Source organism: Rosa chinensis, chromosome 7, assembly GCF_002994745.2.
Source record: "Rosa chinensis cultivar Old Blush chromosome 7, RchiOBHm-V2, whole genome shotgun sequence".
Taxonomy (NCBI): Eukaryota; Viridiplantae; Streptophyta; class Magnoliopsida; order Rosales; family Rosaceae; genus Rosa; species Rosa chinensis.
The window spans coordinates 3811200-3836798 of NC_037094.1; the positions used below are offsets into that span (position 1 = coordinate 3811200).

The 25599-nt window shown below is 37.8% G+C and overlaps 3 protein-coding genes and 1 pseudogene across 4 annotated transcripts; 1 reads left to right on the top strand and 3 right to left on the bottom strand.

Annotated features, from left to right (window-relative positions):
• LOC112176786 lies at positions 1–3718 on the bottom strand. Its single transcript, XM_024314865.2, has 3 exons — positions 3325–3718; positions 2201–2345; positions 1–1838 (listed from the first exon to the last, which is right to left on the bottom strand). Exons 2-3 carry the CDS (start codon positions 2337–2339, stop codon positions 403–405), a joined length of 1575 nt encoding a protein of 524 aa, XP_024170633.1. The 5' UTR covers positions 2340–2345; positions 3325–3718; the 3' UTR covers positions 1–402.
• Positions 3719–4051: 333 nt separating this feature from the next.
• On the top strand, positions 4052–4164 carry LOC112181080 (annotated as a pseudogene).
• Positions 4165–4846: 682 nt separating this feature from the next.
• LOC112180437 (plant intracellular Ras-group-related LRR protein 7) lies at positions 4847–8460 on the bottom strand. Of its 2 annotated transcripts, none has more exons than XM_040512139.1 (10): positions 8111–8460; positions 7428–7497; positions 7144–7190; positions 6854–6962; positions 6620–6705; positions 6441–6531; positions 6035–6120; positions 5594–5680; positions 5329–5465; positions 4847–5172 (listed from the first exon to the last, which is right to left on the bottom strand). In XM_040512139.1, the coding sequence occupies exons 1-9, from the start codon at positions 8207–8209 to the stop codon at positions 5355–5357; spliced, it is 786 nt and encodes a 261-aa protein (XP_040368073.1). In that variant the 5' UTR covers positions 8210–8460; the 3' UTR covers positions 4847–5172; positions 5329–5354. The 2 variants fall into 2 exon arrangements, with proteins under 2 accessions (XP_040368073.1, XP_040368072.1); XM_040512138.1 differs by having other exon boundaries at positions 4847–5175; positions 8111–8458.
• Positions 8461–9396: 936 nt separating this feature from the next.
• Positions 9397–18943, bottom strand: LOC112177090 (pre-mRNA-splicing factor ATP-dependent RNA helicase DEAH1). The gene is made up of 28 exons (XM_024315287.2): positions 18716–18943; positions 18494–18598; positions 18224–18354; positions 17922–18119; positions 17765–17836; positions 17347–17433; positions 17044–17077; positions 16845–16899; positions 15818–15877; positions 15586–15657; positions 14974–15037; positions 14715–14794; positions 14519–14583; positions 14363–14417; positions 14141–14198; positions 13992–14057; positions 13812–13880; positions 13498–13587; positions 12991–13077; positions 12697–12812; positions 12556–12622; positions 11142–12182; positions 10843–10905; positions 10542–10662; positions 10359–10459; positions 10054–10116; positions 9891–9963; positions 9397–9782 (listed from the first exon to the last, which is right to left on the bottom strand). The coding sequence occupies exons 2-28, from the start codon at positions 18591–18593 to the stop codon at positions 9739–9741; spliced, it is 3132 nt and encodes a 1043-aa protein (XP_024171055.1). The 5' UTR covers positions 18594–18598; positions 18716–18943; the 3' UTR covers positions 9397–9738.
• Positions 18944–25599: the final 6656 nt, after the last annotated feature.

Below are 25599 nucleotides of genomic sequence, written 5' to 3' on the forward strand. Positions count from 1 at the left end.
TCTCATGTAATAATTTCTCATTATGAAAATAATACAAAACTACATCACAGAATAGCCGTACAGAGTTGAGCTTACAATATCAGTATATCTTCAGTAACCATACAGAGATGACAATTCTGGATCTCTTTATGAATGTATGAGGGGAACTTTCCAATTCCTCACTAGCTAAGAAAATTAAAAAAGGTGGACCTAAACATATGAAGACGATTCACCTTCTAATACACTATGTCACAGGAATGCTAGGCTTCCTTCTCCCACCGAATGAAATGTACATAAAAGAAAAACTCAACTAACCTAAAATATTTTTTTTTTTTTTAATTCTGAGGAAAAACTTTCGGATGGTTCACGGAATATGAACACCTCAATGCTGCTTTCCAACCATCTTGATAAGGACACGCAACACTAACTCAAGTTCTTACCATCCCTTGCTTTGTAGTTATTCCAAGAATCTTTTCCAAAAACCTCTTCAATCATATTGCAAGTTGGCAAAAAGTCAACCTTATTTTTTCGGCACGTAGAATACCCAGCGTCCCAAACTTTAGCATCACAAGGCTCCAAAACATATTCATGGTCACCTAGCTTGCTAGTCCCATTGAAACAACCAACTTCCCAATGATCTCCATTTTCAGACCTCAGCTGATTATCTTGGGAGCTAGCTCCTGCCTCAAAGGAAGTGCATGAATCGTCTTGGACCTCCTGATCTCCCTTTTCATCCCAAGCAATGTCTTTCTGAAACTGAACTATGGGACTGGAACCGCCATTGTTAACCAGATTCCCGGGGCATCTATCTGAAATCTGCTTAATGCTTCCACCATAAATATCTACATTTACATTATCACAAGAATCATCCACAACATCCTCATCATACTCTTGCATATCACCACCCCAACTTCTATTATACCCAAGATCATTTTGATATCCAGGAGAGTCAACAACCGAGTCATCATCCTCTGTCACCCCAAGTTCATTGTCACCATGAACATTACTCCCCTCCCATTCATCATTATCACTGTCTACGTTTACCGGGTCATATCTGTTCTGCCGAGCTCTTTTCCTCAACATAAAGACATTGAAATAGTAACTGACGATCTCCTTTTTTGTTCGCGAGGGGAAGACCGCTGAAAGATTGTCCCAGAAATTCTTGTCCGATGATGCTGGATTTGAGAACACAACCTGGTGGAATAATTTTTCCTCCTCGTCACTCCATTTCTCAGCCACTTGCTCTCCCATGTCACAAAATCCTAGCCCCGCAAATCTCTCTATCCCAATGTCCTTTATAAATTTCTCTCTTGCTTCCAGAATGTGCTGCCTGACACATCTGACGGAAGCCTTATCTTCACAGCTGCAATCAGTTCTACCATTTCCAACTACGCATTCACCGTCAGTTGATAATTCAGAATCAGGCATTGGAATAACACAAGTGCCCATCAGTCGTTTATCGTTCTCAACTTCAGAGTCAACAACTGCTTGAAACGTATCTAAATAACTTGAAGTATTATTAGTTCCATGTGCGCCCCATTGTGGAATAACAGCTTGATGCTCTGGTCCAATGGAAGCCGACTTCCTCGGAGGGTGATCCAAAAGAAAAGAATAAATCTCCTCGGAAGCTAAAGTCCTTATTGGGCGCTCCGGATTGAAGTACTCTGGGAAATAAAATCCATGACATGGTGCTTGGGGAAAAGAATCTTCTTCGCGAGTTGTGCTGGTGGTCCATGAGGAAATAGTAAAGCTGCCAGGTGCACTGGCATTAATGTCCTCCCCAGCTTTCGGAAGACTAGCAAAGACATCACCAGAAAGCTTCTCTTCACCTCCAGTGTTGCATCTTTCCAATCCATCCTCTACCAATCAAACATCAGAACTTATCTCAGTAGCTAATTATATAACCAAAATAAAAAAGGCTGATTACGCTTTTTATGACCATAAGAGGTTATAACAAAACTTGAGAAATATGACACTATTGAGCTTGCAAATTAAAATTCACCGTCTTCTCAATAACCCACATAAATTCCATACCTAGAATCTGTTCCAATAAAAGTTTACATGAACAAGCCTCTTTAGTTCCACATGACTGGGAAAAAGAAAGAAAAACAATATCTTCCAAGTCTTTAAAGACACGCTTAAACACTTGCATGCACAAGCAAAAACACAGAAGAACCCTCTTTTACAAGCTCACATATTAACAGAGACCATAATCCCTCACCTGAAGTCTGCGGCTTGGATACATCTCCAGCAAAAACAGATTCTGAAAAAGAAACTAGCTCTCTACTATGTCCCACTTGTCTTGGGTGCTTGAAAGAAACAAATATTTGCTCGTCATCAAGAGGACGTTTTTGTACCATATTAATCTGCAGGGCAACGCAACGATAACAGAAGGTTATTATAGAAGATGTAAAAGACAAAAAGGCAATAACATTTCAATACCATCTTACACCTGGAATCAAACACCATTCATATATGTATTAGTAATAAAGCAGGAAGCTTTCATCAATATTTCAATAAATCTTACAAGCATGTAAGAACTTAAGCGGGTAAACTAAGTACTTTCATACGAAACAGAGTAATCCACAAACTTCCCTAAACCAAACTATCATGTACTATTTCGATAAACTAGTCTTAAAGCTTGAACCTTTACAAGCAAGTTTAGGAAACACTATCTATCTATGTTATTTAATGAGACCATATGTACTATCAAATCGCTGACAATTATTGTTATGACAGGGTTCAGATTACAAACCATTGTGTGAGATCATGATTAGCATTTCTTCCAATAAAATTGTGGGGCCACTTTTTATATTTAGAGAAACTACTAGGTTAAAATTACAGGGCAATTTGGTAAAATAAAAGGTTGCGTTTGCTATTTCCAAGACTCCAGGCAAAGGGGGTCAATTGAGCTAAAGCACACGTTTGCTATCTATGTGTATGGAGCAATTAATTGAAAATTATTTTCAATTTCCTAAATTATCATTTTTTAATTAATTTTTAATAATTTAAGAAATTAGAAATTTATACGTCAACAAAAAAAAAAAGTCAAAAAGAAATGAAGCTGATCACAAAATTGGAAACTAGAAGCTCAAGGAAGGTGTTTATTCGGAATAAATTCTGAATTTTACCCAGCTTAATTCAACAAAATAAACAAAAGCCCCAATTTTCTGAAAACCCTAACCCTAGATCTACGATTCTGGACAAATTGCACCTGATCTATCATAGAACACCATCAAGGCATAGCAGATCTATAAACCAAACAAGTCCAGAATCACAAACAACAATTTCCTCAACAAATTTACAAAATTCAAAGCGGAAATCAAAACAAAATTGCAGACCCACCAAATCGAAGCCTAGATCTACGAACAGAGACGAAGATCTCCGATCTCGAGAAACCCTAACCCTACAATCCGATCTGGGAAACGGCCGAGGTCGAAACTGGGATCAATCGGTTGGGAAGAACACGAATTGATCAGATCTGGGCTCAATTTGGGGACTAAGAGGGAAGATCAAGACGAATCGGGCGGAAAATTGATCGGTACCGAAAAGGGGGGCGGCGATTAAACGTAAAGGGGGCAAAGTAGGGTTAGGCGTGTCTTTTTTTGTTAAGTGGTTATCCGAGAACGGAAACAGCGAAAAGGGACACGTATTTGGTTGGTAATTACGGAAAATGCCCTTCTTAGAGATTAGGACGTAGAGAGAGAGAGAGAGAGAGAGAGAGAGGAGGACTTTGAGAAAAGAAATGAGAGGTATATGAAGGGTCTCGCGTGGTGATTTGGAGCTTATATGAGAGCTGGAGAGACTGACACGTGGCGTTTTGGTAGAGGAAAGTGGGCCCGGGGACTACTAGGCGCCCTCTGATTTTGTCTGTTTCCTTTTTCCTGTTTCCATATTTGATTATTATTAATGTGGATAGAAATTGAGAACGTGATTCTAACATCTTTCGTTCTTAGTTGTTACCATCAGATTATGACGTTACGGTACCTGACGATATTGCCTTTCTAGAAGATCCTTGCCATTTTATAAGAATCTTTTTATTTTATTATTATTATTATTATTATTTTTGTATATTCCTTGATAAGATTCGGAACACCCGATAACATTGGAAAAACAAAGAGAATATTAATATGGCCTCTGTAGAAGGATGACATGCATAAATCTCAAGAAATAATTCAAATTTTTAAAAACAGAAAAAAAAGAAAAAAAAAAGGAATAGATTAATCTAATTGAGAGATCTCAATGACGAATTTTTCAACCATACGAGTATCAACACTACAACTCAAAAAAAAATCTATCGACTAAAGTGTCATTGTAAATTTATGTACATTAACTTCATCAATTGACATCTACACCGAAGCCGAGCTAGACTGAAACCAAGGCCCAAATAGACTAAATAGTAATAAAAATTAATCACTCAGGGCACGTTTACTTACTTGGAATGGAATGGAATGTAATTGAATGATTACGGAGTAAAAACACTCATGTGTTTACTAACACATAAAGGAATCGGAATGATTTCAGGTAAAAGAATTCATGTGTTTACTAACACATGAAAGAATCAGAATTGGTGTAGGTCCCACCTATTTATCAGGAATCGATTCCTGAATACTCAGGAATTCAATTACAAAGGAGGGAGATGGGTTTAGGAATCATTCCTCCGGAATCAATACCGATTCATTTCTTCTCCCATTCCACTTTTCTCTGATTCATGATTATTTTTCATTCCAAATAAGTAAACGTGCCCATTTCTTTCTCCCGATTGAAAGAGAGAAGATATTATTATTCACCTTGGTTAAGATTGATATGTAGAAGGCCTCGAAATTTCAGCTCCATATTTTAAGTTCACAGTTTTCAGTCTCTACCATTCAATAATTTCATTGTATTCAATCACTTTTCTCTGTACCAATAGAATTATAGATGTGACATGTACAGAGTAAATGTGTATTAAGAATCACAATACCCAAAAAATTAAGTTACATCTTTGAATAAGTTCCCACCCTTTCTATACATGCTTGTCAATAAGGGGCAAAGTATTGAAGAAAACAGTACAAGTGCTCAATGTCTTTTTATTTTGCATGACAGTCATAAATAGCAATGTCGTCGTCCCAAGCTACAACAAAAGCTTATATGAATTTACAGCATCCATGAAACAAACCCAGCTTTCACATATAAATGGCCTCGACAACTTGACTTCTGTCATCCAATCAGTTCAGCAGATAAAAAAGTTTTCAGGTCAATCATACAAAAGCAAGAGGAACAAAAGGCGGTCTAGCGTCAGCGCAACCCTCATGAAAATACAGATCAAAACTGTTGGTGCAAAGACTAGTGAGTGTGGTGCAGACTTACTGTTTCCAAATGTCAGAGCCAGATTCTCAATGATCAACACCCTCATCAAGGCCTTTGGAACTGATCATTACATTTGAGTCAATCTGTTTGTCGAACTTCTTCTTCCTCCTTGCTTCAAACTCTTGGAATCCTTCCATCTGTATTTGTATCAGAGGTAAATGTTCATAAATACACAAATAAGTATTGCTGAAAAAAGAGAGGGGGGGGGGGGGGGGGGGGCCGGGTGAGCAGAAGTAAAACACCACAAAAGAAACATGTGACATACTTGCTGAAACTGATCCATTGATATAGGATTTCCATGCAAGGAAATATTCTGCAGAGCTTTACAGTCTTTCAATAGATTGGTAGGTATCTATACAAGAGAGTCATCAGTCAACCAAGGCTTGGCCACTCAGGCAATTCAAATTGCAGGGTAAATGGTCAGTAGTAAACTCTGGCAGTTATATTTTCCCACCACTAATATACAAGGCAAGACATATCAAATCCAAATGTATTTCTATTATTAGTACGACCGGTAAAAGGTTTTCTTGCTGGGAGCCATGTCTCAATTTAGCCATCACACCACATCACATAACAAAACTCTACATAACCTCCCAATGAAAATGGGAACAGATGGAATACAACACATGGAGACCAAAAGTCCATTGAATAGTTCCACTTTTCAGCCTAATATGCAGATGAAATGTGTAATCTATAAAAATCATACCTGCTTCACATTATTATTGTCCAAGCAAAGTGACTTTAAGTGAACAAGATTGCAGACGGATTCGGGAAGATCTTCAATTGAATTATCTGAAGCAACCGAAATCATGATAGTTGTGAGTCCTAAAATAAAATAAATAAAATATATAAAAAATTCAGCCATTGAACGATATTAGAAAAACAAGCCGATCAATTCTGAATAAAATAATTGAAGCAAACACCATCAGAGTTTAGAAGGTTAAAGGAAAGAGCACTATATCAAATTCTGACTATGCAGTTCCGTGTATGCAGAACGGATAAGTTGAGACCCTAGATATCAACCTACTATTCAAAACTTAACAAATTAACAATTCATCAGCATATAAAACCAACATCATTTGAGAGAATAATAGCAAAAAATTTAAACACACCATCTGCTTGTAATTCTTCTAGAGAGAAGCAACTCCCAACTGATTCTGGAAGAGACTTTAACTTGTTGTTTGATACATTTAACAGCACTAACTGCATCAAAAATCCATATAAGATCCTGGATTTTCAGAGGAAACAATAGTTGCAAATTCCATAAAAATGAAAAGGACAAAGCACGTACATTGCGCAAGCTTCCAATAGTCTCAGGCAAATATGATAGAGAATTTTTAGAGATGGATAACCGCTCAAGCCTCACCAGCTGTCCCACTAGCCATACAGAGCATACAACTAGTCAGTTTGAACCTATGATAAAAGTCTACGGAAGTAACAGACCCCATGATATCTGCAGACATAACCATGAAGTTGAAGGAACTAAATTTAACATAGCATTATCTTACTTAGAGAAGAGAATTACATTCATCAGGCAAGGAAGTGATTCGATTTGCATCAAGTGTCATAACTTTTAGAGATTCTAATTTTGACACATGCATTGGTAGTCGATCAATGAGGTTTTCAGCTAAGACCTGAAAGATAGAGCAACTCAAATTTTAACTGTTAAATATTCAGAAAAAATGGCTCATGTGAACCATAATCAATTGCTGTCAATCCAGTTTGATACCATAGCAGATTGTTTATGATAAAATTGTTTGTACAACATGAACTTAGGGAAGTACAGGTACAAAAGTCAACTACATGATTTCTTACCAGTCGTTGCAGGTTTACTAACTTGCCAATATCCATAGGAATATCAACTGCATGCAGAAAAACAGGAGTAAAATAAATATTAAGCTGTTATGGCTGCATTGTTTTAGATTTTATAATATAATATTAAAGTTCGAAAACCAAAGCCTGATGAAAACCTCTAAAGTTAGAATTTATTTCACTGAAGCTTTTTTTTTTTTTTTCAGAGATAATTCAATGGAAAATCATGTGCCTTACAGAGTAAACCTCCCCTCCAAACTCACAACCCACAGAGAAAAATACATTACCAATTTTATTGCGCGTTAGATCAATAGTGCGTACGGATCTCTCCAGATCAAGAACTTCATCTGGAAATGTCTGCTCCAGAAAAAGTAACCGGTAAGTAAAGAACAAAGAATATGTACAGATACAATATAAACAACAACACATATTCAAAGCAGTACCACCAACCTGCTGCCTGCAATGCTCATGTTTAGTATCTAGAAAAGTTCAGCATACATAAACCAGAGGGTACGGGTTTATCCATGCATTTCTACAATACAGTATATCTATCACAATGTGCAGTAACTGTTAGTCCGCTAATTCAAAAGGTTCAAGTTTACATAGCTGCACCCAATTAATCACTCATTTAACTGAATATAACAACAAAAGCGAGCTCTCTTTCGACTTGAATTGAATCTGAAGCAGACCATATTCAATCAAAACAGCAATAAAAACTAATTTCATCACAATATTTGTCTCTAATTTTGTAACTAGAAAAGAAAGAAGAAAAAAATTAACTCCACCAGCCACCAACATATACCAAACTCCATTAAAATTTTACCAGCAACCTTGCACCTCTAGACTCCCCAACATTTAATACCCCACCTTTCCCTTTCCCTTCCCCTTCCGCTAATTCAAATCCATCCCATAAATACAACCAAATACAAATACGAACGATTAGAGAGAGAGAGAGAGAGAGAGGAATTGCCTTCAATTTAGAGTCCCGGAGGCCAACAATGCCGGTGGATCGCCACCGCGCCGTCCTGCTCGTCTTCGAGTCCACGCTTTTGCTCGACGTGCAACCCATTCCGTCACCCTATAATTTTCCGATTGCAGCCGATAAGAGAAATTGAAGAGAGCGCCTCTCGTCGTCTTCTTCTTCAATCTCTCTCTGCACAACGAAGAAGATTCGAAGCTTCGAGAGACAATGAGATTTGATGTTATGCAGAGAGAGAGAGAGAGAGAGAGGGGTTTAGATGGGGGTCAAGGTCTGAGGGGGCGCTCCCAGTTATGGAGAAGAAGCACAGCCTCATTTTCAACGACTCTCCTATTTCTATTATTAGGGACCGAGACTGAAACCAAAACCGCGTTTTTTATTCTGGAAAAGGCGCCTTTTTTTTTCTTTTTTTTTTTTATTCCAACATTCTTCTCTTTCGAATCAATTTCAACCATTTAGTTGTTGAAGGGGATTCCATTGATTATGTTCGTTGCTTTGTGAATGTTCCCTGGTATATCAAGATTTTGATTCAAAGATATCAGAGATTTGGCGGACAAAGTTTATCATATCATCTTCAGACATATTTTTCGTGAAGTAAATTTTGTAGCTCATCATCTAACTTCTTTAGCCTATAGTTGTGATAATCCGAAGGTTTGGTTTTACTGCTAACCTCTTTCTGTGTGCCCAACATTCCGTTTGGATCAGCTGGTGTTTCACGTGGCTCTGTTTTTACTTTGTAATCGTTTTCTTTTCAGTCATAATATATATATATATATATATATATATATTTATATTTATACATTCTTAATTGCTTCTTAATCTTTTTTATTTTGGACTCAAATTGCTTGTTAATCGTGCTTCCGGAGAAACCTCCTCTGCCTAAAGAGATTCTAGAAGCTTGATGCATAAAATGGTCTGATCTGGTTCATTTCTGTCAGACGTCTTTACTTAAGATTCTAAATTTTTTATAAATCTCTAGGCAGTAACTCGATTATGACGAGTCCAATATGGGCGATCAGTATGTATTACATACCCCTCCATTATTTAATGGATCAACACCCACTTTGATTATAAAAAAAAAAGTGAGAATTTAAGTCCATGGGCTAAACACCATGTCCTTGGATTAGGATTCAGGGTTCAGGAGCTCAAGGTTTAAGACTCGAGTCAAAGGTCGCAATTGGAGATGGTCGAATGTCCGAGTTTCGGGCCAAACTGATAATTCAAACTAAGGCCAGTTCAAAAGGAGCACTTGACAAAAAGCAAGACTATATACCATCTTGAAAACACATGTAAAACTGAATAACTTTAGGTTGAAAATCACTGTACAATAGCCGAGCTCAATTTCATTCCAAGAACAGTACCCTCTGCTAAGCCAAGGATTAATGAAGTATTTAGTAGTCCTTGAGTGTGTACATATGATATGGTAACGATCTCTATCTCGAACTAAACCCTACTCTAAAAGATGAACTCAGATTCTTTTGCAAAATCCCCAAGTCTTAAGGGTGACAACTATACTTAATTATGTAGTTCATGTATACATAAACGTATTTGCAGGCTTCTTTCGCTCTACCATACCAATCCACCATTCCGATATACAATTTTTGTCGTAAGTTCCAATCCTATGATGCGAGCCCTTCTCCACGAGGCATTTTCTTTGACACTGCTGCAATTTATAAATAGCATTTCAGCATTTCACACAATCAAATGATACAAGGAATTCATAATATAAAAATCAAAGTAGTTAATAGGATTCATAGATTAGAAATCATACAATCTTCAACATCCTTTAGCTGGTAATAATGCGGAGCTATTTCCACCAACCACTCTGGCTTCAGTTCCGTTACCTGCAATATAATTTCAAGGCTTTAGCCATAATGCAGATAACATGCAAGAAAGACCAAAATGCAAAATAGAAAGTACAAGGGAACAGATACCTGTCTCATATATTCCTTGGTTGTAAGCACCAACTCATGGTATATAACCCATCTTGGAAGCACCTGAACAACCAAAAAGTAAATAATCAGGCGATGATCCAAGTACTAAACATGACTGCATTTTGGTAATCGGTATTGTGTACATGTGCACACAAGCACACTAATTCTATGGTGTCAGGCTTGCATATAAATCCATATTCAATACATAGCACGAGTGCATGACTGAGATCAATTTATATCATGATCCAAAAAGACTAAAGACTCATATGGGAAGTAGATACCATGACAATGCTATTATCCCTTACCTGAGAAAGCCCTGAGCTGGGGTGTATGTGGACAGTCTGCGGATGTTTGACCGTTCTATAAGCTCCACTCTTTTGCAGTCTTGCGGAATGAGGGAAAAAGCCTAAAAGACATAACAGACATTATATTTCAGATAATGGATAAAAGTTTAAATTAAAGTATAGCTAACAGTAACAGTAAATTACCGGATGTAATGGCCTTCTTTATAACTTCAAAATCAAGATTTGAGACCTGCTCAATCTCGACCCTCTCCAAGAGTCCCTCGAGCTGGTCTCTAATATCTCTAGCGCGCTTCATACTCCTGACCTGTTTTATTGTAAGAGCACTGTTAAACAAGAGTCCATATATGGCACGTATCAATTAATATAGTCAGTGCAGCATGTTGACCAATATCTAACAAGGAAACAACTATCTAAAAATAGCACCCATGTATTGAAGAAAAGGTCAAGATTACCAAAATGAGCAACTTTGGAATATCATTTGTACCTGTATATAATTCTCGTAACACCATTGTGTTGAGAAATTGGTCTCTTTCCATGAATTAAAAACCTGAAAGAAAAAAAAAACCAAATGAAAAAAAACCTGGGTCATTGACCATTCTAAATAGGTGAGACATTACTTAAGAAGTTGAGTACAGTTTTTTATGAGAACCATAATGACTGTATCCAATTCATCAAACAACTTAAAATATAAAGGTTTACCATTTGCCCATACCCAAAATCCCCAAATCATGACATGTTCACTAAGAGTATAAAATTTATTTAAAAAATGAAATAGAACCAAACCTTGAGCAATGCGATGTGATCTCCCACATTCCCAGTGTGAAAATTCAACCGTGCATTGTCAGCATGGACTTGTTTGTCCTTTGGACGGTAAAATATTGAATTACCAATGGAAAGCATGGAAGCAATGGAAATGATCTCGTCTGAACACTTGTACTTATCAGAAGCAACTATCATCTTAGATAGCATAGGATCAAGAGGAAACTCGGCCATCCGTCTACCAACTTTAGTCAACTCACCCACTTTATTTAATGCACTTAGTGCAAATAACAGTTCCAAGGCTTTCAGTAATGCCTCTGATGGTGGCGGGTCCATAAAATCAAAATGTAATAGGTCATGGATACCAAGGCTTTTCAGCATGAGCACAACATTTGCAAGGTTAGTCCTTTGTATTTCTGGTACCGTGTTATCTTCTAACTCAGTTTGGTAATTGAACATGGTATATAGCCGGTAGCACTTTCCGGGACCCGTTCTCCCAGATCGACCTGCCCTCTGATTGGCCGATGCCTTTGAGATGGGAGCGACCAGCAACGACTCCATCCCAGTCCTTGGATTATATGACTTCATCTTGCAAAACCCTGGGTCAATAACATATTTGATCCCATCAATAGTTAGTGAAGTTTCAGCTATATTTGTCGCGAGGACAACTTTCCTTGCCCCTTCAGGTGTGGGCTCAAAAATTTTGGATTGTAGCTCAGTAGGTAGGTTTGCATATATGGGACAAATAATAAGCTCAGCAATTTTTGTCCCTAAGCCCCTTGTTCTGTGCTTCAATATTTCTTCCGCTGTTTCAATTTCTTCTTGACCTGTAAGGAACACTAATATATCTCCAGGTGCTTCTGTCACATGGATTTGCAGTGCAGTAACAATTGCTGCATCCAAGTAATCAGCTTCTGGTGCTTTTGTGTAATTTATTTCAACAGGATAACGCCTCCCCGGAATTTTGAAAATTGGAGCAGAATCAAAATAATCACTGAACTTCTCAGCATCAAGTGTTGCACTTGAGATAAGTAGTTTAAGATCAGGTCGAAATCGAGCAATATCCTAATGCAAAAAGCACTGACCATCAGATAATCAGAGACACAGAATATATTTATCAGTTTATAAAGTGCTTCGATACGAACATTAGAGGGTAGGTCCAGTGAGTTTTATAATTAGCAATTCCAAAAGGAAACCATAAGATGAATTTTCCAAATAAATGCTTGAAGTTTCCATGAAGAAGAAGCAAAACCTTTAATTGATATTTAAGCAGCCGAAAAGGCTAAATATGTGATCAAGATCAATAAACCAGTTCTCGTCCATCCCCCACGAAAAGTGCATGAATGCCACTTTTCATATTTTGGGCATGCTGATTGGTCCCTCAATATTCTCTATGAAATAACTTGTAAAGAGGAAAGAGTTACTGCTTTGTGCTTACCTTTACTAATCCAAATAGAATATCAGTTGAAAGTGTTCTCTCATGGGCCTCATCCACCATAACCACACTGAAATTGCAGACACAAAATTAACCAATGCAAACAATCCAAGTATCCTCCATAAACGTGACAGACTTACTTACCTGTAGCCTGCCAGATCTGGTTCACCAAGGAATTCTCGCAACAACATCCCATCTGTCATATATTTCAAAACCGTCTTTTCCGATGTGCAATCCTCGAAACGAATGGAATAACCTACCTGCATATGGCACGAAAAGAACCCACTATCTTTAGGTGCATTTCTCAATACAGAAAACAAACCGGATAAACATGAATTAGTCATACCATGAGAACTGAAAATAAGAGAGATGCATGCATTACTGTTTTCTTATCATAGGTTATTAACTTCTTAGCATAATGAGCCTCAGAGATCATACCTCATGCCCAAGTTTCACACCCATTTCTTGAGAAACCCTTGCAGCAACACTCATAGCCGCAACTCGTCGTGGCTGTGTGCACCCAATCTGTAAGAAAAGAAAAACAGATTATAACCCAAACTACCCTCCGAAAGTTTTAATATTTTAATCACAAGTCCACAAAATTTTAAAATGCCTAGGTTGTATCTGTAAGAAAATCTTTATACGTCGCAAAATACTAAAACTTTCAGCTACTTTGAAAGTTAATAGATCAGTACAGTCTCCAGCACTATGATCAAGATACTTGTACACGTTGCATAGTAAAAAACAAAAATCAAAAGTCTTCCTTTTATTAGCAACACGATAAAATAGATTGGGCAAAAAGTGTATGACAAAGGACTATCCATTCAACTGTCTATTTCAACTATATTTTCATCTGAAAGCAAAATGTTCACAATAAGAAGACACCAAAAACACTGACAGATTTCCATCACAGAGGGAAAAAAATGTAAAAGACAAAGCTTACACCTTTCCACGTTTTGTGTATCCGGCCTCGTGAAGATACTGGGGTATTTGCGTAGTTTTCCCAGAACCGGTTTCACCAACAATAACAAGAACCTACAAAGACACGAGCCGAGGGCATATCATAGAATAAACAATGTTTAAAAGACACTTTTGTTAACAATGATAATGATAGTTAAATGCCACGGACTGAGATGGTTAACAGACACTACGAATGTAATGTACATATTTGGTGCAAGATATATCACCAACTGCAGTGTGCTTTAGGAAACTCATTCCTAGTCAAAGACATAAATTTGTAACAGAAAATCTAATGGTACCTGATGGTTATCAACAGCTTTGAGCAACTCATCACGATAGGAGTAGATGGGTAATGTTTTTCTGTCCTCCTGTACGAGTGAAACATGCAAAACGGTCATAACAAAAGAGTGAAACATCTAGGCAAAGAGCCAAAAATAGAGAGTAAAGAAACAGATAAATAAAAGGAATTGGTTCTCAACCTGGAGCTTCTCCAACTCTGATTTCGCTCTCGACTCAAGTAAATCCGCCGGTTGCCCATCCTCAAACTGCATTGAGAAAAATAGAGAAAATGAGATTCGTCTACCAGATAAAGGTGTGAAGTCACAATTGATAATGTCCGTAGATATACCTGGTCACCATCCATTACTGATGCCTTGATGAAATCAATCTGGTCCTCAAATACATATCTAAACATAAAAAAAGATCAGTTATAAAACTTAGAATACACATGCACAAACAATCAGAGAAAAAGCTATTAGAAAGTCTCTGCAGTTAATTCAGCTCACTTATTAATAGATGCAACTACAGATGGTGCATTTCAAGTAGGAGGAAGAAGAAATTGTACACTTACTGATACTCATCAGATCGCTTTTTATTTTTTGAACCATACTGCAGTGTTGCCTTTCCTGCAAGATGATGACCACAGAATTAAAAAATTCTGAATCTGTCTAAAAGTTTTGTGAGCAGATGCACAAAAGAATATGCAAAAACTGCACATAGAACTTACCAATTTGGTGATCCTCCCAAGCTTCCTGTTCTGCAAATGGATTCATTTTATCCCCAGCCAGGTCCCTACACAAAACAATATGTAAAACAAGGTTAAACAAGACAGAACAAGATCTTTCAGTTATTGATTCATATATGACAGTGTAGTATATGAGGGGGAACATTGCAGTAATTGTGAACATATACTAAATAAACACCTGTAGCGTTGCATGGCCACAGAAAATCTCTTCTCCTGATTGACACCCCCCTCCACATCATAGGCATCAGGAATCCTGTACTGTTGTCGAAAAAGAATGAAGGGTATAGCACATGATTAGATGATAACAATTGATACGTAAGGAGAACAACTGGACTCACAAGTCACAAGATATGCCAATGCATTATAACCACTCATTCACTCCTACATGAGCAGAAGAAAAATTTATCAATCGATACATATCAAAAACTTATCATTACCTCATTTTGATTCTCGTCCTCAACTGCCCGCTTCGTTACAGCCTCAAGTATTTGCTTCTTGTAACTGCACAAAGAAAAATCTGTGAATTCTTTTTTAACTCGGTTTCTGTCAAGCATTACACAAGAAAATATAAATGCAAGTCTCACAACACGTTGTCAGGAAATCTACAATAAATAGTATCTTAGCATTTGAATATTTTAACACATGTCTCACACATAATTAATGTTCAACAACAAGGTAGAGCACAAGCAGTACTCAATTGTGATAGCCGTGAAGAAGGACAGCCACAATTTTTAATAACAATAAAACAACCATCACCCACAAAAATAATAGACATATAGAGTATAGCTATATAACAGGTGGCAAAGTAATATGTGAAGTCTGTTCATAGCAAAGTAACCAGTATAAATGCAATTGTATTTTCCCAATATACCAAGTGATATTGTACAGCCTATAAATGTACAACATCAAGATGTTAGCAAACCAATGCTCATTACCCTAATAACAACATTAGCAGTCTGATAATTTTGAAGAGATATCAACTTTTACATAAGAATTCAAAGAACATAGATGTTATCAGCAAAGCAATTAGAAGGGAACGTTCAATTTACCTTAATTCACGACGTTCCAATTCAGTGAGCTTCACGTGCTCAAATAAGTATTGCTCATCTTCTATTTCATCTCTGCAATACATGCCAAAAATGGAATTTAAGGGGGGAGGAGGAGGGGGTGGAGGAAGAAAAGCAAAACTGACCATGCTATTATATGTTTTAATTTTTAAACAATTGAAATACAAGTTTTTTTTTTTCTTTTGGTTAGAGCAAAAGGATATCTTTTTCAAACCTGATTTCCTCCAGTTTCTTCTGCTGTCTTTTCTTTAAATATTCTTGTCTTGAAACTAGTCTGCATCAGAGGCAATTGAAGACATTAAAATATTATAACCAATTGCTAATTCAACAAATAAAATAAGAACTTTGCTTGGTGTTGCAGGGAACATAGGTATAAAGCTATTTAACCAAAAAAAAAAAAAAAAAAAAAACAAACGTAGGTATTGAATTATAACCAAATGTTTTTCTTTTAAATACCAAAAGAAAAAGGTACAGATCCTTACAAACAATAAGTGGCTTCAACATAATAAATACTAAATTTGAAAAACAGAAGTTTAACTGGAAAGTCTGTCTACTTAAACCATCTACAAACAAGACCATTTTACATGTAAATCCCAGAGTCTACAATGCACTTTTTATTGACACGATGTTACCAAAGGCAAAGTGCCACCCCATAAGGAGATTGCCAAAGCACTGATATAAACTCAATTTTTCATCCAAAGTATGCAGGCTGGAGGAGAACTATAAACTAAAGAATTTGTTGCATCATGCACACAGAAAAGGAAGAACCCTTTTTTCTTTTTTGCTAAATAGAACAGTCAGTTATATAGCAATAACAATACAAAACATCAGACAGAAAAATATTTAATGTAGCTTAATTATTACAAAACAAGTTTTTGAAGTTTTCTAGTTCTTTATTTTTATTTTTATTTTTTTGGTACCCGGAAATCCTCCAAAACAGTTCGTGGACCCAAGATTGAAACTGAGGCCTCATGCTGAGCCCTACAATCTTTAGGAGACAGGACACTCTAGCAAATAGCTGTGGAGGTACTGTCAGGTGGTTTGAACCACAGACCACAAGGGAGTAAACCATGGGCCTGACATTCCTACTAACCCTCCTTGGTAGTACTTGAGGTTTCTATTGCCCATCAAAGGTATACAATTCTACCAGTGAGAATAAAACTCAACTGATAAGAATGACCGAAAAATGATATTGCAGGTCCTGAAAGTAAACCATTCATGACATATTGATAATGACAAACCTTAAATCTTCAGTTTCATTTCGCTCTGAAGCCTTGTTTCTCCGAATAGCCTCCTCTGTTGTCCAGTAACATGCATCAGGATTAGGCAATATATATTATAACCATATCCAAATGTAAGAGTGTTGGCACATGTATATGCAACTGCTTAAGAACTAACTGCGAAATATGAATGTAATTATACTGTCTAAAATTGTAGTACCTTCCTCTTTTTTTGATAACTTTCTCTCTGTTAACTGTCAAAGGAATAAAGGGTCTTAGTAACAAGAAATACAGAAGCAATGTTATGCACAAGCATGTAATTGTTCTTAGTAATAACTAATAAGCAATTACAAGAAGTCATAGCTCAATCTAAAAGTTGCTCAAAAGAATATTTAAATTTCATTTAAGGGATTGGACCCAGCTCAAAATTTTGCATAATGCCAATGAATGATTTGAAGATGCAGCTTTCAATTAACTTCAACTCGCTCGGGACAAACCAAAACTCTTCAGAGCTAAATTTTACCTTTCGTGTAGCTGCTGTGTCCCTCTCCCTTATATTGCGCTCTAATTGCTCCCGCTCTCTTTGATCACGCAATCTTTCTTCTTCGGACTGCATAGATCATAAAAGGAGTGCATGTTACTAGTAAAGAAATAAAAGGAGAAACCTATACCAGAGAAATGAATGTAAAGTTGAACCTCAGTAGATTGAGGCTCAGAAATATACATACATTTTTGTGTGTGAGAGTGTGGCTTAGACATTACAAGAGCTTATGCAGCAACAACAATGTAAACCAACCAATCAGACCACTATGTGAAAGTCTAGACAAGTATTGAGCATTGTATCAATTCATTCAATCTTGTATTCCCAGTTCCATCATAATAACTCTTATTTCGATGGAAAGAGTGAAGAAAATATTATTGACAAAAATACAAGCACAAACCTCTGAACCATCATCTTCATCTGGGGAAGTTCGTCTTTTGACCCGCCTCACTTCTTCCTGGTGTACAATCACCTGCAGCATTGCACCAAGTTAAACCAACAATTACCTAGAGAAACAAAAACAAAATATTATCATTTGAAAAATTAAAAGGTTCAACCTCATCATCTTCATTGTCTTGACTCGAGGCCTTCCTCCTGAACCGTTTCTTATGGGAATCACTTTTCCTGGACTCAGAAACTACTGGAACAGAAGACTTATCACCATCATCGTCGTCTTCATCATCTGCATCCAATAGAGCATATGTCTTCTGCTTTCTCACCAGCATTGCAGCCTCCCTCTCTTGTTTCTGATAAACCTAATATACACCAAAAATTACATGATTTCCTAAATGGACAAAAAAACAGAGCAAAAAAAACTATTAAATCACTACACTAACTAATTTTCGTATAAAGAACTCACATTCGGTCCGGATGATTTGTGGGGCACTCTGGAGAATACTTCTTCAGCAAATTCACGTGTATCAGTCGAGGAGGACCACCCCGAATCTAAAAGCTTCTCCACCACATCAGCTGGAGACTTTGCTTGTTTAGCTACAAACAAAATGAAAAAAACTTCAATCAGAAAACAATGAGCAAAATGCTTCCCCTTAGCTCTAAAACCCTAAGTTCATCATATATAAACTGATAAATGCAAATTCAAACAGTATGGTAAGAGCAGGATGAAACTAACTCAATCCAATAATGTACTGAACAACAGCCGGCTGAGAATAACCGAGCAAAGTCATCAGCCTATCGGAAACCCACGTCTTCAAATTGCTCTCGCTCCCCATTTTCACTGCACTCATCAATTTCAAGTTTTCAGCATAATTATAATTAGAGCAAATAATATTCTGCGTATTGTCGTAAATCGAAATCAAAAATTACAACCCTAACTTCCATAACCGTAGCTCACCTGAGCGACACAGAAATTTCTAGGGTTTAGTTCCGCTGGGGAAGAGAGAATGGTTTCGTTAACAGAGAGCGGAGGGCGTCGTCGCACGTGAGAAAAAACGGGAATGTGTAGAGAATGCGGTGGCTGGGAGGTTAGTTCCGAGACGGCTGTTACCGGCCGGAGTTGAACAATTCGGCGTCGTTTTGAGAAGAACAATTACAGCGCCAGCACGGAGAAGAAGAGTGGCGAACTGGCGATGGCTATAGTAGGAAAATAAACTCAAAAAAGGAAGTGCGGGCCAATTTGGGCCCTCATTTTTATTGGGCTTTTTTTGCTTTTTTATTTTTAAGCCCAATCCACAAAGAGTGCCTACAAAAGGGTCGCTCATTATCTTGGTCTTCAACAAACATTATATTTTTGGGAAAAAATGATCATTTACCCAATTTTTGGGTTAATATTAACCTTACTTACTTAAACACTCTAAAAAATTGCCCACTTACTCAAACAGTCTAAAAGATCATTTCCCTAATACCCAATTAAGTATTTTTTATATTCCTTTTTATTTGTTTTTGAGACAATTTTGCTCTCTCCTTCTTTGTCACTTAGTGAGAGAAGTCAGCGGAGACCTTGCCAGACTCCGGTGACCAGTGGCCTGCCACCGACTCCGGCGACCGGTCACCGAATCCTGAATCCTGCTACCGGACTGGTGACCAGATTCCGGCATCTGAATTTATTGCCCCCTAATAATACCCAGTAACCATATTATTACCCCGCAATAATCATATTATTGCCTCCCAATACTCTTTTTATTGCCTCCCAATAATCATATTATTGTCTCTCGATAATCATATTATTGTCTCCTAATAATCTTATTATTGCCCCCAATAATCATATTATTACCCTCCAATAATCATATTATTGTCTTCAAGTGAATTGCATAAACTACCAAAACCAAAATGAATACACTACAGACACAATTGATCAATTTATATGTTCAATTGTACAGGTTCACTTTTTTTTTTTTTTTTTATCCTTCTTCATTCTCGGAGCTCATAATATACAAAAAAAAAAGTGCTCTAGGCACCCAGAAATTGTTCTGGGCACCAGATTGGATCGAACTATTGGTAACTTGAGGTGAATCTCCGAACTCTAGATTTGAAGCATACAAATCTTCTTGCTCTCCCTAAATTGATCTGGAATCTGAAAGAACTCAAGCACATATACTTCAACAAGAATTGTCGAATCAAAGCTAGGTCTTTACCAACTTCCATTTCCATGAGGAATCTGCAGACGTTATCAAGAGTATTTCTGGACAAGGCCTCTGTTGTGAACAACAGGTTGGACAAGTTGATCAAGCTTCGAAAATTGAAATTGACATTCAATCTGGCGGTGCAAGACCAAAAGGTATCGGCAAATTGGATTGAGCACCTGACTCAATTAGAATCCTTAAAGATGGTGTCAACTGAAGAGAATTTTTTCCCTGGGGTTCTGAAATTGGAAAGTTTGTCAAACCTTAGGAATCTGTCCAGGTGCGTGCGTTTGGTGACGGCATCGAACAGAGAGAAGAGGGAAAGGATGACAGGCTGTAGATTCGAGTTGAGGCAGAGACGATGACAGCTCTGTCCCTCTGACCGTCAGCCACCGCCGACACACCAGAGAGAGAGAGAGAGTCTGAGAGGAGAGAGGGAGAGAGAGAGAGAGAGTCCAGATGAGAGAGATTTCAATTTAATTAATAGGGACAAAATTGTCAAGAAATGTTAGATTGGGTAAATGGGGTTAAAAAACTTTTAGTAGAGTAAGTGGACAATTTTTAAGCTAAAATTGGATAAGTGGTCACAACTCCTATATTTTTCAACGGAAGGGATTCAGAGCATCGACATATTTTTAGTTTCATTCTTTTATTTATTTTTCTTTATTCCAATATTTTTTTCTTTTTTTTCACAGCGATGGCAAACCGCATCAGGCCTAACACTAATTCAACGAACCCGACTAGGCCTTGGGTGAGTGGGACCACTCTCTTGCACCTGGAAGGAGGAGGGCTTGGACTTAACAGAGGCAGAAAAATTAGACAAAACTATGGAGCTTGACCACATTGGTGGCCTCTTTAGACGTGACCGCTGCAACCCCACACCTTTCCTGTGCCTCGTGGTGAGGATACTTAAGGTTCTGTATGAGAAGAGCTACGCCATAGAGTTGATCCGAAACCCCGACTACATGTGTGTGCACTGTCTAGAAATTGTAATTTGCACATAAACTATTAGATCTTGTTCTCAGTCTACCTAAAGATCAAAAGCCCATATCATATGTGTGCTCAGTATCTGCTACATGTTTTCTGGAGTAAAGTAATGTGATTCTAACTCTAGTGTGTAGAAGAAAACAGAGAAAAGAGAAAGAAAATACTAAGATGAAAAGATAATTCTTCGATATATCTTCATAAAGCTTGGCCAAGCCAATACATATAGATCTCAAAATGAACTGGACACCTATCCATTCCAACAACCGATCTAAAGCACACCTTGACAGCTATAGTGACACCTCGCACCCATATTCTTACCTAAACACAGTAAGAAAAAACTAGATAGTAATTCAATAACAAAGGATGAGATGGGGATCTCATCATCCCACCACCCTTGCAAGGACCAAACTCAACCCTTGAAATCTGGAAAACGCAGCTGCAAATTGTTAACATCTTCCCAAGTAGCATCTTCCTCAGTACCATTCTTCCACTATATCAACCACTTAACCACCGGAGCATTCCCTCGTTTAAACATAGCTCTATCCAACACTTTAGCAGGTGACCAATTCTCTTTGTTAGAGTCAAATTCAGGAGGTAAGTGAGGAGAAGTGATGATAGACTCGCCCAATTTCTTCTTGAGCAGAGAGACATGAAAAACAGGATGAACTTTTGCAGTAGGAGGTAGCTGCAACTTATATGCCACTTTCCCAATCCTTTCTAAGACCTAGAAGGGTCCAAAAAACTTAGGAGCTAGTTTGTGGGACTTCCTCTTTTATACTAACTGTTGCCTATAAGGTTGAAGCTTGAGGAACACCCAATCCCCCACATTGAACTCCCTATCTGTGTGATGCTTGTCATAATATGCCTTCATCCTTTGTTGGGCCTGAACTAAGTTTCTTTTTAGAGTTCCCAACAATTCATCTCTATTTTTCAACATCTCATCTACCTGATGCACAAAGGTGGTGCCTGGAATGTATGAATGCACTTGAGGAGGAGGAACTCCATACAATGCCTGAAAATGACTAATCTTGATGGCTGAGCGGTAAGTGGTATTGTACCACCACTCAGCCCAGGGAAGCATCTCAGGCCACCTACTCTTCTTTTGCTCACATATCACACTTCTCAAATACTGCTCTAGAACTCGATTCAAGCATTCAGTCTGACCATCACTTTGTGGGTGGTATGCAGTACTCTTCCCCAATTTTGTACCCTGTAATTCAAAAAAACTATTCCAAAAAGCACTGAGAAAGACTGGGTCTCTATCACTGATTATATGTTCTGGCATTCCATTCAACCTGAAGATTTCTTTCACAGAAAGCTCAGCTATAGACTTAGTTGTATATGGATGATTGAGAGCAATAAAGTGGCCATATTTAGTTAACCTATCTACTATCACTAAAATAGAAGTTTTACCATCAATTTTTGGGAGTCTATCTATGAAGTCCATTGAAATAGCAGTCCACACTCCTTCTGGTATAGGGTTTGGTTGAAGTAGACCGGGAGGTGATAACTACTCATAGTGAACTTGCTAGCAAATTATACACACGGGAACAAAAGACTTAACTTCTTTTTTAATGCCCAACCATAAGAAACTTCTCGAAATTCTCTTATAAGTGCGCAGCCACCTTGAGTGACCGCCTTCCTTACGACCTTACCCCCATGAAATTCTTGCATTATTTTCATTCGCCATCCATCTTTTGTAGGAACAAAAAACCTGCGTTTGTAAAGCAGCTTCCCGTTATCGATTGAGAAATGCTTAGAACAAGCTGCTCCTTGCTCCAAATTAGCAATAAGTTGCCCTATCTCCACATCAGACCTGCAAACATCAATAATCTCTTGCATATAATCCAAGACTGGTCTGGAAATTCCCATAAATAAATTGCTTAAGCTCAACTTGCCTTGAGAGAGCATCAGGGACAGTATTGTGAGTTCCAGACCTATAAACAATGTTGTAATCATACCCAAGTAACTTCAATAACCACTTTTGTTGGGAAGGAGTAGTGATAAGCTGGTTCAGGAAATACTGAATTGTTCTATGATCTGTAACGATATTGAAATGATGACCAAGAAGGTAAGGTCACCAATGTTCCACAGCAAACACAACCGCCAACATCTCCTTGTCATAAACACTATGTGCCAACTGTTTAGGAGCCAAAGACTTTCTTAAAAAAGCAATTGGATGTCCGTCATGAGAAAGAACAGCTCCCAAACCTAACCCTGAAGCGCCACACTCAACCACAAAGTCCTTAGAGAAATCAGGTAAAGCAAGAACAGGTGTAGAAGTCATGACCAATTTAAGATCCTCAAAAGCCTTCCCTGCTGCAGGTTTCCACTAAAAATTGTCCTTCTTAAGCATATCAGTCAAATGTTTAGCAATCACACCATAACCCTTGGCAAGTTTCCTGTAATACCCAGACATTCCTAAAAAACCTCTCAACCCCTTCAAAGTCGTGGGTTTTGGCCAATTCCGAATGACTTCAATCTTTGCTGGATCTACGGCTACTCCTTGTGCAGAAATGATGTGTCCCAAATATTCCACTTGCGTAGTTCCAAATTCATACTTGCTCATCTTGACCTTCAATTCATGCTCCTGCAACCTTGAAAAAACCAAAGCTAAATGTTCCAAATGCTCCTCCAAGGATTTGCTGTACATAAGAATATCATAAAAAAAAACGAGGACAAACTTCCTCAAATAATCCTGAAACACATCATTCATTAGGGATTGAAATGTAGAAGAGGCATTAGTGAGGCCAAAAGGCCTCACTAAGAACTTATAATGAGTTAATGACCCTGGTGAGTTCGAAAAGCAATTTTTGGAATATCATTAGTGTGCATTCTGATATGGTGATAACCCGACTAGAGATCAAGTTTTGAGTAAATCACAGACCCGTGTAACTCATTCAAAAGTTCATCCACTACGGGGATCGGAAATTTATCCTTCATTGTTTGAGCATTCAAGGCTCTATAGTCCACGCACAAACGATTACTACCATCCTTTTTCTTGACTAATAGGACTAGAGAGGAAAATGGACTATTACTAGGTTGTATGACTCCACCAACCAACAATTCTCCACAAATTTTTTTCTATTTCATTTTTCTGAAATTGAGGGTAATGATAGTTCTCACACTGATAAGAGAAGATCTAAGAATGAGTGTAATATGATGATCATGTAGTCTATGAGGAGGCAAAGTGGTTGGCTTGTCAAACAAGGTGGTGAACTGATTTTTTAATGCAGCAATGTCTGGATGTAGGTTGTGCTGTAATTCCAACTGATATGTTACTTCTATCAGTTGTACGAACATAGCCTCATTTTCTTGTTGAAGTAACTTTGTCATTGTGGTACTATTAACCATAGTCGTGTCACCCGATAGCAAACCTTGTAAAAAATGACTCTGATCACTAATAGTAAACTTCATAGTCATCTTCTCAAAGTTCCACACTATATCACCCAATGTTTTAAGCCAAGAAGCCCCTAGGAGAACCTCACAACCATTTACGGGAAGAACAAACACCTCAGTGTCAAACTGTCAATGGTCGTACCTTGTAACTCCATCTGTAATTTCAGTTTTCTAGAAGTTTGAGTGGGCATTCCACAAGCCACAACTACCTTTAGTAATTTTGAATCATCAACCTAAGCTCTTATTTTCTTTAACACACATGGATGGATGAATGAATGTGTTGCCCCACCATCAATTAAAACATGCACTTCCCTATTATTAAGTCTCCCTTTCAATTGCATAGTTCTGGGATTCTAAACATCTCCAATTACCTGCACTGTCAAATAAGGCTCTTCCATTTCAGAAACATTTTCATCCAGGTCAATAAGATCTGCTAAAACTAGTTTCTCAGGCATCATTTCAAATTCTGGAATTCCCTCAATGAGCAAAGCCCGGCCTTGCCCTCAAGTTTTCTTACACAAATGTCCTTTCTCATAGGGTTCGTCACAAAGAAGCAAAATCCCTTTGCTCGTCTATCATGATAGTCAACTTGGGACCATTTTCTGTTTGTATCAGTGGATGAATGCATGAGTCGGGATCTACTAAGTGGTGGTAGCTGCATGGGAACTTGAGGTCTACTCTCACCAAAAGTACTCCGCTGCTGTTAAATTGGAATAGAATGCCTATCTAGGTATTGCGGTTGTCGAATACTCTTGTGCCCCAAATATTTTTCTTCAAAGATTCTTGCCAATTCGTAAGCATGATATAGAGAGGTTGGATTCATAGCACGAACATCCACCCTGATCTCCTCCTTTAACCCACCAATAAAGCATGACACTAAAGCACCTTCTGTAAAACCAGTTACCCTTCTAGAAAGCTTGTTGAATTGATACTTGAACTCACTCACAGTACCTGTTTGAGAAAGCCTAACCAAGGCTGATTGACAATCAACATTAGTAAGGGACCAAAATTCTCCCATTAGAAGATTGGCAAATCCTTGCCAAGTTACGAAATAATGGTGACTGAATAAATGCCACACATCAGCAGCCTCATCCACCAAATGCATTGCAGCAATGGAAACTTTTCTCTCCTCAGGAATCTGATAAAGCTCAAAATATTGCTTTGCTTTATTTAGCCACTGTAGAGGATCACCATCTCCAAAAGTGAAAAATTTCAAACGCATTTGTCTCATGGTTGGAAGGTTGTGGCCGAGTTCAGGATGCATATGAAA